Raw genomic sequence first — 13,897 nt, forward strand, 5'->3', positions numbered from 1 at the left:
TAAATGTAGTTTATTCTTGGAATTCGATCCTTTTTGACATTTTTTTGCAGAAATAATTCTTTTATCATTAGAATAAGCAAAAGCCCTTAAATAAGCTTTTTCTATGTGCATAAATTAGTCACCATGTGCATAACAACACATTAGAAACACTATATTGAGGAAGTTATCTTACAGTTTTTCCCTGTTTTGAATATTTCTTGCTTAATTGAGGAAGTTTTAATGTTCACCATGTTCATGACTAGAATTTTCATGTATTAATGATCTTGTCGTTACTAAGAGGTTTGATGAGTCCTTGGGACTTTTTCTTTTGCATGTTCATTTCTTTTAAAACTTAAATATAATGGACATGTTCGCAATGATTAATTGATATTGGGTTTTACTTTTCTAATATTATACAAAGGCCCCCATAATTTTATGAGCATCTTTCTGTAATGTGTTAAAGCTTTTTATTTTAAGAATGTCTTATGTTATAGCTTCACTGTTTTTTGCATGAATATAACTTGCTTCTTATCCTAAAGTAAAAAATCATAAACATACCCTAGGGACTTTCCATTTTCCTGTACTGTTTTCTAATTATTTATTTACAATGAATATAATTTTGGAATTTTTATAATGGAATTTACTATTATAATTTTGTAACAATAGAATATTTTATAATCCAATATCCATGTTTCCTTAATAGAAGTTACTTAGTTTTATTTTCACTGCTAATGATTGTGATTTTGTATTGTGGAATAGATTAAAATTTTGGTTCTAATTTGGTATAATATGACACATTCAGAATATAGCCACAATTTTGTGTGATTTTGAATTAAAAACTTGTAAACTTGGGGTTCTAAAAGTTTGGAGAATGATGCTGAAACTCATGTATATTGTATGTTGTAACCCAGTGTTGTTTCTCTCTAATTTTCTCCCTTTCACCTCTGAATTTATTTTCACTGCTAATGATTGTGATTTTGTATTGTGGAATAGATTAAAATTTTGGTTCTAATTTGGTATAATACACTACAAGAAAAAACAGTATTCATAACACTTAAAAAGTGTTATCTGGGACTATTGATAGCACTTCTGAAAATGCTAACGTAGCCCATGTTATTAAAAGTCCAGTCTTTTCTATAACATTTTTTTAATGTTATGTTCGGTGTTATCTTAAACTATTCAATAACACATTTTTAGATGCTATAATATTCAAATAATAACATTTAGATAGAGTTTTTGATTATAAATTTGAAATTTAATCTTGTATTTTTTTCATAACACTTTTCAACTGTTACATTTGATTATTTTAATAACATTTTTAGTTTGTTATATTATATAAACCATAACGATTTTTTACGCTTATAATATGCTTTTAAATCATAACATATAGTAATAAAATTTTAAATTTTATTTTGATAAGTATACTTATATGGTTTTTTTTTAATTAAAAGATTTTCATTATTGTATTTTGATAAAAAAAATTCAAAATTAATCATAAAATGTAATTCTCAATAGATTGATAAACCATAAGTATTACATTAAACAATAACTAATTCAAACCATAAATGTGTCTACTTCATGAGATCTTAGTTCTAACTTAAGTTTGAAAGTATAACATAATAAAATTTTATAATCTTGAACAATTTTTACTTCAAAAATGAAAAATAGAAACAAAACTTTATAGTAATTTTCCTAAACAAGAAAAGTTTTTGGTCATTGAAGATGAGAGAAATACAACATCCATAAAGTTGACCATTACAAAAACAACAATAACAACAACATGATACCAGCCTGCCATCATTTAATTTGGAAAGGCTGAATATACATGCCATTCTCAACATAGAACAAACACTTGTGCAACATTTTCTCAGTAAATTCCGGGGAAGACCCTGTACCGAACCTTCTCGCAGTACGATTTCAAGTATTTTCCATACCTACAATAACAATCACTTGTCAAGATTTTATGCCTTTATCTGTATGAAAACGCGCAAACCATTATTCATTTCGTCTACTTATTTATTTTTCTCTACACTGGCATCGGTTTGTAAATTGTCTACACCTGTTGGACCAGAAACCACTAACATGATCAGAGTTTGTCTACACCTGTTGGACCAAAAGAACGGGAAAGAAGAAATAGATAAATTCAGCACTACAAGAACATTTGTTTAATAATTATTTGGTCTCTTCTAATCACAGTGAAAAATTAGTTAGTAGAAACAATTTATCTGCTAAAATTAAGGCCAAGAATTTGCAACGTCATGGTAGCCAATCCAAGTAATTGGGATCAAATACAGCAATAGATGGAAAAGGTTAAAGGGGAAGTAACTATAATCTTCGAATGGTAACGAAAGTAAGAGACTTTAATGATGATGACTTCATAGAAGACAAGTTATCTTATTTCTATCTCACTTAATTCATAAATATAAGTTATGCTTAGTATGCATTCAAAAAAATAATAAGACATCTAAATTTGTACATGTTCCAAAATATCAAACCATCCAGAAGATTATTGCCAAAATGATGTTTAATAAAATAAAGGACATCTTCAAGTGAACTGCAACAGAAAGAGATACCATACACAACAATTAAAGGACATCTTATTGTTACAGAGGATTTGATAAGTAAAGTTTTACATGTTAAAGATGTGCTACTTGACCTGATTGCATAAAAAAAAATCAACAGAAATTACACAAGAACAAGTTAAAGATTGTAACAGTTACATTAATCTTTATTTTATTATTATTATTTTTTTTGGGTGGTGGGGGGGAATAAGAAGTACAAACCTCTCATCACCAGCAACCGATGCAGCTTTTTTTGTCTCACTGGAAGCGGAAGGCTGAACCTGATTGACCTCTTTCGTACCATCTGAGAAAAAATTATTACAACAAAACAAACTAGTGAGTTACACCTTGAATTTTCTCATCTCCAGCTTAATGGACAATTGACATAGTAAGCGGATGTTTGTGATGATGGTGAAATGTACAAACCAAAACAAAACTGTTCATTGCTAATTCTAGTCAATAACAGCCACCTCTAATTTCAATCGCAAACAAAAAAATGCATTCGAAAAAATTGACATTATCACTTTCAAATTGAAAAGAAGCATAACCTATATAATTCTGAATAGCCTTCTGAAGTTCTGGATGTTTTTTCCCCGAACATTCTTTCAGCATCGACTCAAATGCACGTGTAACAAAACCACCAGCTGCACCACCCGCCATTTTTACTTTCTTCAATCAAAATTCCCCTCGTTCCGCAATTCTCCCCAATCTTAAACCAAAAAAACATGTGAATCAAAAGGACGCCTGACTGAAATTAGCATCAACCAGAAACAAATGCCGAGAACTCGGATCGAAAGCCATTGAGCCAAGATCCGATAAAGGAAAGAACAGCTATAGATGAGCAATTGCAGAGACATGGAGAGAGACACTTACCTTAGACTTTTGCTAGTTGCGAAAGAGAGATCTGAAAAGGAGGAGAGGAGAGTGTATTAGATCTGGTGATCTGGTACGGTTATAGAGTGTGTTTCACTCTTCTTCTCCTACTGGCTACTGATCTGGTGATCTGGTACGGTTATAGAGTGTATTTGCAAAGTATTTTAACAAAAATAAAAGAAAACATACCTATTGCAAACTGCTGCAAATAAAGTTCCCTCCAATTTGAAATCCAATGAAGCCACTAAAATAAAAGCAAAATTACATACCAATTAATAAACTATCAACATCATTCGACCTATAAAAATCTAATTCAAGTGATGCACATACCTCAAGACCCACATGAACATTTTGGATCTTTCAATAATCATTGAACCTTGTTAAAACAACAATTAGTTTTTCAAAATTGATAAATCAAATCAATAAAATTACTCGTAAGAAAAGGAGATTACATAGTAAAAAAGAGATTGAGGCATAGAGAATGTATCTAAATCAATGGAGAAAAAAATAAAATACAGTCTAAAGAAAAAAATAGAAGGAAATGAAAAAACAGAGGAAAGGGAAAATAGATCTTTGAAAGAAAAATCTGAATAAATAAAAAAAAAAACAAAACAAAAAGTTAAAGAAAGAAACAAACAAAATACTAACACTAATACATAACTAAGGCTCAAAGCAAATGATTTGCCCAAAAAGTTGAAGAATTTCTACCAAAGTGAGCAACAACCAACTTCCATTTCATTCATCTAACTATCTATTTCGCTTGAATTAATTAACAAATGGGTGAGAAATACAGTTTTTTCCTGCTATGATAACCATTAACAGCCATAAAATTTGAGTTACTGAAAATAATTAGCTTGGCAACAAGAAAATGAAGAAATACTCAAAGAAACAAAGACTCAAAATATACAATTTCAAGTCTAAATTAAAAGCATATACATATTTACAAATAACAAGTCAGCTTATTTGAGAAATATACTATTCTACAAAAAACACAGGCTTTTAATTCCAAATGAAGACAATGATATATCATCTATCGTTTAACACAAGCTCAACAACATTTTCCAATTGTTTCCTGAACTCCACATTTGTAGATTTAATCTAGACTTGCCAAATTCCTTAACAAATTAAAACAATATAATATAAGAATACACATTTTTTTTTTTCTAAAAACAAAATCTGAAATAGAATTGAATAGAGAGAAGTTATGGCAAGAGATTGAAATAAAATAGAAAGATTCAGATTTTACCCAAAATTGTAGAAAAAAAAGATGAGAGACTTGGATTTCTAGAGAAAATCTAAAATGATAGAGAGAGGCTCAAATTTTACACCTCAAATATGAAATGTTGAAATGAGATAGATAAATGCTTCAATACAAGAGAAAAAATTGCAGAACAAAGCTTGAAATGAGATTGGTCTTCTTTTTATTGTTCTATGAAATTTTGTCTTGTTATTTGTTTCAGGTTAAACTCCTTCACATGTCCTTTCTTAGTCATATCACAATGCCTAAGTACCATTAGACAAGGATTCCAAACATTTTTTAAACCAAGTAATCTATATTCATAATTCTACATTGGTTAGGAGTGCCCAGTATGAGTAATAGTTGCACACTTAATTGCTACATTGTAGCTAAAGAGATGAAATGATAAAAGAAAATTATGCCGGACATAAAGAGTATAGGCAAGTGAAAATGATTTCACAACACAATAAGATTAAAACAAAAGGGATTATGTATATGTATAAGACAATGTACAGACATGGGTTTCACAAGTCCATTAAAAGTAGGGATAAGTATATTGTTGGTTCAATAACAAATAAAATAGCAAAATGAACTACAATTAATACTTATTTCCTTATTATTTTTATTTTTATTGTAGAGAAATATTTCTACATGGTATCTGTAAATATATAAAGTGATTCCTTTTTAAATATAAAGGTTAACTCCAAGCATAGAGAACATGCCTCATTTCAATTTATTTGTTTCTAGTTAAAAAGCATAGATCATAGAACGATAAATTAAACTTTGTAAGAAAGAATATATATATATTACAAATGGCAAATTAGTAATTATATTTTACTCATCTAGTATGTTTGGCATTAAGTTAGAAAGCAAGAATACTAAGTTAAAGAACTTACTTAAGAATGGCTTCAACACTTTGAACTGTGACATTATCATTAGTTGCATTTGGGAGGCCAAGGTCAAAGGCTTGATATTTAACTCGACAAAAGGATAATAAGCTATGAATAGGAAAGAGGGGTATCACTACTAGGCAGTAACAATATCAAATGTGCAGGAAGCCAAGTTGTGGAACATCAAAGGTTAAGAACCTATTAATAATATGAGAACATCTCAAGAAATAGAAATATCTTGTCTATTATTGATTTCCAAAAACTTAGGTCATTTTATCTCCTATATGATGGATGTAAGAACCCATGTTTAGACAAAAGCAAGAAAATTCTTAGGAGATAAAAGGAAAACAAGAAAAAGAGTATAAATGCACATAGATTTGAAACTTTTCCAACTCTTCAAAAGTAAGCAAATTCTAGATAAAGAAATTGTCTATAGGATATATATATATATATATATGACCAAACTACAATAAGATAGTATCACTAGGAACTAACAAAAGTAATTTATGAATCACACTATAGATAACCTAATTATATTGTTGACCTTATACATGGCATTATCTACCACAAACATTGTGTATTCTCTTCTAGAAAAAAAACAAGTTCCATGAAATAAACAGTAAACTCTCAGTAAACCCAAAATCATATATGGTATGAGACAAAAAATTCTAAAAAATGAATAGGTAGACCTTTATAAGGAATCAAATCTCAAACTTTATGATGGCAAACAAAGGGTCTAACTATTCATCTAATCTCTCACTAGTGATAGGAACATGAATTTAAATCACACCTTGGATAAAAATCATATATAGAAGACGTGTATGAAGGTCCAAGGATAAAGGTTGTCTTAGGACTGCTTAAAGTCCAAAAAACTAAAAGGCACCACAAGAAAACCAGCACACATACGCTGGTTTTATGTTCCAAACACCTTGTACTCGCATTGCTTACTTTTTAAGAGTGATTCATTTCTAGATATTTTTAATCACTCAAGAGAAGGGGTATAAGCATAAAATGGTCCCCTCAGTGCTAGTAAATGCTCAAAAAGAGCACTAAAAGCCTTCAAAACATTGTCTAACGTTTATGCATTTTATTTTGTATAAATAAATTTGTCCAAAGCTCAACAAAAAGATCAATATCCTTATTCAAATAACAGAGTGCCCACTTAAACATATATATATATGGTGAAATTCAAATACCTGCAGAGAGAAAGAAAGAAGAGTAATATATATATGGTGAAATTCAAATACTTGCAGAGAGAGAAAGAAGAGTGACACTACAAGAAAAAGTCTTTTATATATGCTGGAAAACAAAAAAAAATCTCAACTAGAGAAAGTAACAACAAAGAGCATAAAGCCAGTAAAAAGAATCTTCAAAATCATAATAAAACCCATTGATAAAAAAAATCACAAGGCAAAATTAGAATCTATATACAAAGAAAACAAAACCAAAGTCAAAATCAAACTTAGAATAATCCAAAGCTAGATACTAAGAATCAAACACAAAATAAGACTAAAAATCATTCAGATCAAACCATTCTATTCACACAAACATATATTAAAACATAAACAAAATAAATAAAATTGGTAACTTACAGCTAGCATAGCCCAATTGTGATTAAATTAGGTTTTAGCCAACTAGTACAAGCCATCCCTTAGGTGCCTATACTCACAACCAGTTAAGTCTATCAATGACATTGTCTATACACGCAATTCATGCCCTGAAATACTCCCAAACAGACGAGAGAACAACAAGCTAATAACAATATATAAATCAAATGTGTCATTAAATAGAAACTCTTATTTCTTCAAATTGATCAGACATTAGACAATCCTCATTGGTGTGATTTTACACATGGATAAACGTTTTTTTCCTCAACTGAATCAATAGGCACGGAAATGTGTATATATATTAATAGAAGCTAAACCCAAAAAAGATAAGAAATTAAATTAACAAAACAAGTGTAATTATGTGCACTGAGATTAAATAATAGAAAAAGAAAGAGATATTACCCACAGTTTGAAGCCCCTGCCAACTGTCTCAAACCATTTAGCATCAAATGCAATTTCAACATTGGACTTTCATAACCCAAGCTTCAACAACACAATTAGTATTTCGTAATTCTACAAAAACTGACCAAAAGCAAATTTTAAAAAAATGCCTTTAGATAATACATAAATTTCAATGAGTTCTTGTTAGTGGAAAGGAAAAAATAGAAAAGTAAGAAACTAAACTTGGAGTTTTGATTATTCGGTTTGATGCATTTGTATAATATCTTCACCTTTTGGAAATGGAAGTAGGATCTTTATATATGTACATTTGTGTGTGTCCATATACTAAGCTATCAATTAAGGGTTACAGTATCCCCAAATCACTAATATAACTCACATATTAAATCTCGAAATCAAGAGTTTGGGTATCTCACAATAAAAAAAAGAACAAAACTTAAAAATGGAGTACATAAGAGAAAATAAGGTCCAAAATTATCATCAGAAAAAAGATTTGTAGCTGCAATTTAAGGCAAAAAAAGAAAGATAAATGGTGAAAGCTAGTAAATCCATTCAAAATAAGAGCATAACCTTCGTAGATTAGCATAACTGTCAGATTTGCAACAACAAAAGCAGAGAAAGAAGGATATCGTCGGCCCACGTAAGGTCGATCCCTGTCACCGTCTCCGTCAAGCCTCCTGCGCTAGCCATCTGCAAGAGAAGACTTGGAGAGAGATCTGAGAGGTTAGAAGGGAGATAGAGAGCTGAGAAGAGAGAGGTTGAGAGAGGAAATACGATATGTTACTTTAGAGAAAGGAAAAAAAAACGACTCATGTATTTCATTTGGCGCCTGTTTTTTTCAATTACCGCCTGTTATTTCATTTGGCTCCAAATTTTTGTATGTGTTTTTATCATTTGCACAAAGCATTAATAGCGCTTTTTAAACTCCGTGATATATTACCATAATATTTGGTCAAAAATGTTGAGTGAGAACAGATATTAAATTAAAATCTGAAGAAAAAAACGAGACATATACCTCACAGTCACCTGGGTTCTTGCTTCTAGCTAGCGATAGAGATACACAGCAATGGAAAAGGACAAGAGACTCATCGCTTCAACAATGGTGCGGTCATGGTGTGCTTCAGCTGCTCAATGGAAGGGATTGAAGAATAGTGGACTGAAGGAGAGAGAGCCGATAGACTCTGAGAGAAAGAAAGAGCGAGTGAGAGTGGGAGAGAACTGACTGGAGTGTGTGTGAGAGAGAGGCAGTGTGTAAAGGGATTAGGGATTCAGAAAACATTCTCCATTTTTTATTGTTTTAGCTTTTTTTATTTTTGTCAATTTCATTTCGCGCCCACTTTTTTCATTTGGCGCCTACTGTATCTTTTTTATGCATGTATCAATAACGTTTTTAATAATATGTCATATTTTAATGTTATATCTGGTCAAAATTGTTGTAGTGATATGACACATTCAGAATATAGCCACAATTTTGTGTGATTTTGAATTAAAAACTTGTAAACTTGGGGTTCTAAAAGTTTGGAGAATGATGCTGAAACTCATGTATATTGTATGTTGTAACCCAGTGTTGTTTCTCTCTAATTTTCTCCCTTTCACCTCTGAATTTATTTTCACTGCTAATGATTGTGATTTTGTATTGTGGAATAGATTAAAATTTTGGTTCTAATTTGGTATAATATGACACATTCAGAATATAGCCACAATTTTGTGTGATTTTGAATTAAAAACTTGTAAACTTGGGGTTCTAAAAGTTTGGAGAATGATGCTGAAAACTCATGTATATTGTATGTTGTAACCCAGTGTTTTTTCTCTCTAATTTTTTCCCTTTCACCTTTGAATTTATCTGTTTGTTTGTGGAAATATCACTACTTCTTGGCCTTTTCTTTTTTAATAGGCTCATAATACTGAGCTAGAAGATGAACCTAAAAAAGACGACTTTCATCAGCCTTTGTCAAGGTATAAAGAAGAAAGTCTTGTGTTGTGCTTTAGAATTATGCTGCTGAATCTTTTTTTCATTTTCATTAATCTTTATGTATCGATAAAGTTCTTTAGAGTGAGATCAGTTTCTTAATTTGAGAAAGATTAAATTTCATATCTTGTTAGATGCAACTTATGTCTATTCTTGATTATCTGAATTCAGGGCATAACACTAAATATTTTGATACTTTTTGTATTTAAATATAATACACAGTGCTTTTAAATATCCTACAATTGGTAGACACATACTTTATAAATTTAGATACTCAGTTCTAGAATAACATATTAATAAGGGAAAGAAAAAAAAAAGTCTCACTCTTTGTTTATTACTCTTTTGTGATAGGTTGCAGTTTCCACTACAAAGGCTTATATAAAATTTCTTTATGATGGATTTGTGTCTCAACTTGTGATTTAACTACATAACATATTGATTTGGATATAAATAATTTTCAAAAGTTCTTGATCCATGCAGCTGGAATATGATCACTTGCTCTCCTGATGGTTTGGTCATTAGTCTGTAAGTAAATTCATGGTGAAAAACACCAAATTTTAGCTTATATCAGAAAAATTTGAGCTTATATGTCACACACAAATTTGAGACTTGAAACTTTAAGATTTTTCTAAGTAGTTGGGAATGGTTTTTGGTGCTACAGAGGAACTCCAAGCCAGAACTTATCAGGCATCCTTTTTTCAAGCATAGGAAACTTAACAAATCTCTGGAGTGTGTAAGTGGAAAAACCAATGCTGTCATTCTTATTTTGTTTGTCTTCATAATTTGTTTGCTGCTGACCCTTTATTTATTTTTTTATTATTATTATTTCTCTGTCTGCAGACTATTACAGAGCAATAATATACAGGCACAACCAGAAAATTTTATTTGACGTCAACGGTTAGTAAACCTAACTCATTTTTTAAGCAATATCATTAAAAAAGAAACAGAAGAAGAATAGATTAACAATTGTAGGCTTTAAAAAATTTCAGAGCAACATCATGAGGAGGTTTGCCTTGGAAACTTGAGGAGATTTCAATTTAGAGAGCTTCAGATGGCAACAAACAACTTCAGCAGCAAGTACTTGGTTGGAAAATGTGGTTTTGGAAATGTCTACAGAGGCTGTCTCAGAGATGGTATAGTAGTAGCAGCTAAAAGGCTTAAAGATGGTGATGCCATTGGTGATGGGAGGCTTAAATTTTGTTGTAGCTAAGCACATGGACTCACAACAAAGACAAGTCCACAAAGGATGATGAATTGAAGGATGGAGCAAGTTTCATGCATGATTTACTTTTGTGTATCTTGTGATGTTTCTGTTTTTCATTTTTGAAGTAAAAAATGTTCAAGATTATAAAACTTTATTATGTTATGCTTTCAAACTTAAGTTAGAACTAAGATCTCATGAAGTAGACACATTCATGGTTTGAATTAGTTATTGTTTAATGTAATACTTATAGTTTATCAATCTATTGAGAATTACATTTTATGATTAATTTTGATTTTTTTTATCAAAATACAATAATGAAAATCTTTTAATTAAAAAAACCTTATAAGTATACTTATCAAAATAAAATTTAAAATATATTATCCACACTAAAGTAACAAAATTTTATTACTAGACTTTTAATATGTTATGATTTAGAAACATATTATAAGCATAACAAATCGTTATGATTTATATAATATAACAAACTAAAAACGTTATCAAAATAATCAAATGTAACAGTGGAAAAGTGTTATGCAAAAAGTATAAGATTAAATGTTAAATTTATAACCAAATACTCTAACTAATTGTTATTATTTGAATATTATAGCAACTAAAAATGTGTTATTGAATAGTTTAAGATAACATCGAACATAACATCCGAATATTGTTATAGAAAAGACAGGACTTTTAATAATAGGGGCTATGTTAGCATTTTCAGAAGCGTTATCAATACTTCCGGTTAGCAGTTTTTAAGTGTTATGAATACTGTTTTTTCTTGTAGTGATGTGAGCTCGAGTCCTCCCACCTCGCATACTTACAAGTCTCGGCATCATCCATAGAATCGCCCACACTCAAGAGATCGCAAAGGCAGAGCTTGTCCTTGTGTAGGAGGTAACTGAGGACCGTTGATCGTACGGAAGCTTCAGGATTTTCTCCATGTGATCCTTCATGGCGTCGGTGGGCTTCAGACGGTGGTAATTGGCTGCACAAGTAAATTGGATGAGAATTTTGAGATCGGAATGAAATAATTCAAGGATGAAAGTGTGAAAAGATGCTTACAAATTCGTTGGAAAGAGTATAATATGGACGGATTGAGCCCATCTGTCCAAAAGAAGATTGTCTTAATGTTCAGAGGATGATTAGGTATGTCCTCAAACCTCCTTCTCTCCCTCGGATAGCTCAACAAGTAATAGAAACCATCCCCACCGTGAGCTCGAGAGGGATTGTTTTTAAGGCAAAAGAGATATAAAATCTCAGGTGCTGAGAGTCCATCCCACTTGTTCTCGTGGTAGAGTGACTTCAATGCCGCAAGGACCCTGTATGAATTGGACTGGAGCTGGGAAGGGGCGATAACGATGTAGTCAGTAAAATTCTTCATATACTCCTTTAAGGGCAGTAGCGCCCCAGCTCGCATATGCTCGCGACTCCAGGCCGTGAGCTTGACTTTCCTCTCTGGGTCGTCTTCACCCGGAGCAAAACAACTTCTTTTGTTGGAGTTGGCAGGTCGACACACTAATTTTCCGAACAACTTTAATCCATGGAAAGACCAAATGTCCGAAATCTGTCTTCTGGAAGAGACAGAGCTCCAATAGTGCTCAGTCTCGAAGAAAGGACTCTTTGAGGCCGAGGCAGAAGGAACTTCGGGGGCAGTTTGACTGGCTGGTTGGTTTGATGTACCCTCCATGAAGTCGAAGGAGAGCTCGTCTGGGGGAAATGCTATGGTAACCCTACACTTAGGATCTAGGGGGATTGGTTGGACCTCAGGATCTGGGTCAGGATAGACGGCGAACCGTAATCTCCTTCTTTTCCCCTCTTCAACCTCGTCGATCTGACGTCGGAAGTGGGCTCGTATGTCTTCCTGTTCGAGGTGCTCTTTGTGCTCCTGACTCAATTGTTGGTTTCGAGTAAATGGAGATTCAACTCGAGGAAACAGTGGATGGTAAGGGATCGCAAGCTCAACCCCCACCGATTCTCTAAAGACTGCATCATCTAACAAAAAAGAGAAATGTGAGGGCCCATTACTTAGAAAAAATAAGAAGGAAAAATCTTGATAACTCGAGCTCGCAAGCTTGAGATAACGAGAAAGAATAAATCGAGCCCAAAGAATCAAAATAGCGAGACTGCTCGCATGCCATAACCGAGCTGTTATAAGTTTAGGGCACCGACAGTAGGTTCACACGGGAGTAGGACGGTTATTTCTGATTTTGGGGATCTTGAATTTCTAGGAAGAAATGGTCAGTTACCGAAAAAGGAAATGTCATCGGGTTATGTGCATGAAAACCATAATTCAAAACCCTATTCCTTACGCTACACGAAACTTGTACCCTATTACCCTATATCTTAGAAAAAAGCCATTTTTACCAGTCCCTTACCAATGTTTTGCCCAAAAAAACTTTACCTCTCAAGATTATGCACCATATGGATAAAAAATCTTCTAAATACAATATAGGATTTCATTCAGGAAAGTTTTCGTTTTCATTCACGGAAATGGAGGGGACCATATATATAAAAGAAAAGGAAAGAAACAAGGTTCGAAGAACTTACGCAAAGTTGATCCTGGGTAGGAAGAGACCGTAGATTGGAAGATCGGAAGCAAGAATGAGGTGATGGAACCGAGCGAACCACAGTTGCTTTGCTTTTTTGGTTTGGAGAACATGCGAGGGCTTGAGAACTCTAGTTTGCATTTTTCTTTTCTGAAAACTAAAAGGAAAAAGTGAAGATGAAGAAGATCACTAAGGGGTTTAAATAGGCAAAAATGTGGCATTTGAAGGGAAATCTGAGCCCTTGATTCGGGTTAAAAGGTGATTCGAAGGGCAGTGTTTAATCCCGAGAACTGGCGGCAAAAAGGGCAACAGGAAAGGACATATGCAAAAAGAGAGTACTTGAGTACTCTTAGCATCCATCCCTGTGTTGATACATGCTTGTAATCGAGTGTGGTAGGTGGACACGTTTTCCGAAAGTAAATTTCAAAAGTTTCCTTCTCATAGGATTCGAACCAACACTTTTGAGGGGGAAAAATATTACACCCAAATTTCCAGAATAAATAAACAACCTCGAAATGTAGGCTCGTAAAGCGTAGGCTCGGGATTAACGAGTGTTAACATTATACTTGTATAATTTGTCACGAAGTTCCAGAGATATGTCATCAGCGCTCGAGCATAAGCATCAGGCTTTAAGG

The 13,897-nt window shown here is 32.4% G+C and overlaps 1 protein-coding gene across 21 annotated transcripts; it reads right to left on the reverse strand.

The window, feature by feature from the left end:
• Positions 1–1,565: 1,565 nt before the first annotated feature.
• Positions 1,566–9,021, reverse strand: LOC133817747 (brefeldin A-inhibited guanine nucleotide-exchange protein 5-like). Of its 21 annotated transcripts, XR_009885698.1 has the most exons (10): positions 8,562–9,020; positions 7,772–8,249; positions 7,550–7,669; positions 5,547–5,648; positions 3,744–3,789; positions 3,603–3,657; positions 3,414–3,444; positions 3,089–3,249; positions 2,763–2,844; positions 1,566–1,913 (listed from the first exon to the last, which is right to left on the reverse strand). XR_009885698.1 is itself a non-coding variant. In XM_062250343.1 (5 exons), exons 3-5 carry the CDS (start codon positions 3,198–3,200, stop codon positions 1,992–1,994), a joined length of 285 nt encoding a protein of 94 aa, XP_062106327.1. In that variant the 5' UTR covers positions 3,201–3,249; positions 3,414–3,444; positions 3,603–3,736; the 3' UTR covers positions 1,937–1,991. The 21 variants fall into 21 exon arrangements, 2 of the variants coding, with proteins under 2 accessions (XP_062106327.1, XP_062106328.1); XR_009885694.1 differs by having other exon boundaries at positions 7,550–8,249; positions 8,562–9,021; XR_009885701.1 differs by lacking the exon at positions 5,547–5,648 and adding an exon at positions 2,039–2,082 and having other exon boundaries at positions 7,550–8,249.
• Between the last annotated feature and the right edge of the window lie 4,876 nt (positions 9,022–13,897).

This window comes from Humulus lupulus, chromosome 2 (assembly GCF_963169125.1).
Source record: "Humulus lupulus chromosome 2, drHumLupu1.1, whole genome shotgun sequence".
Lineage (NCBI taxonomy): Eukaryota > Viridiplantae > Streptophyta > Magnoliopsida > Rosales > Cannabaceae > Humulus > Humulus lupulus.

Coding starts and splice junctions, on each gene's coding strand:
- LOC133817747 (XM_062250343.1), bottom strand. CDS start 3,200: ATGGCGGGTGGTGCAGCTGGTGGTTTTGTTACACGTGCATTTGAGTCG. Junction 2,845..3,088: donor GGCTATTCAGAATTATATAG/GTTATGCTTCTT, acceptor ATTTTTTCTCAG/ATGGTACGAAAGAGGTCAAT. Junction 2,083..2,762: donor TCGGTTGCTGGTGATGAGAG/GTTTGTACTTCT, acceptor TTGGTCCAACAG/GTGTAGACAAACTCTGATCA.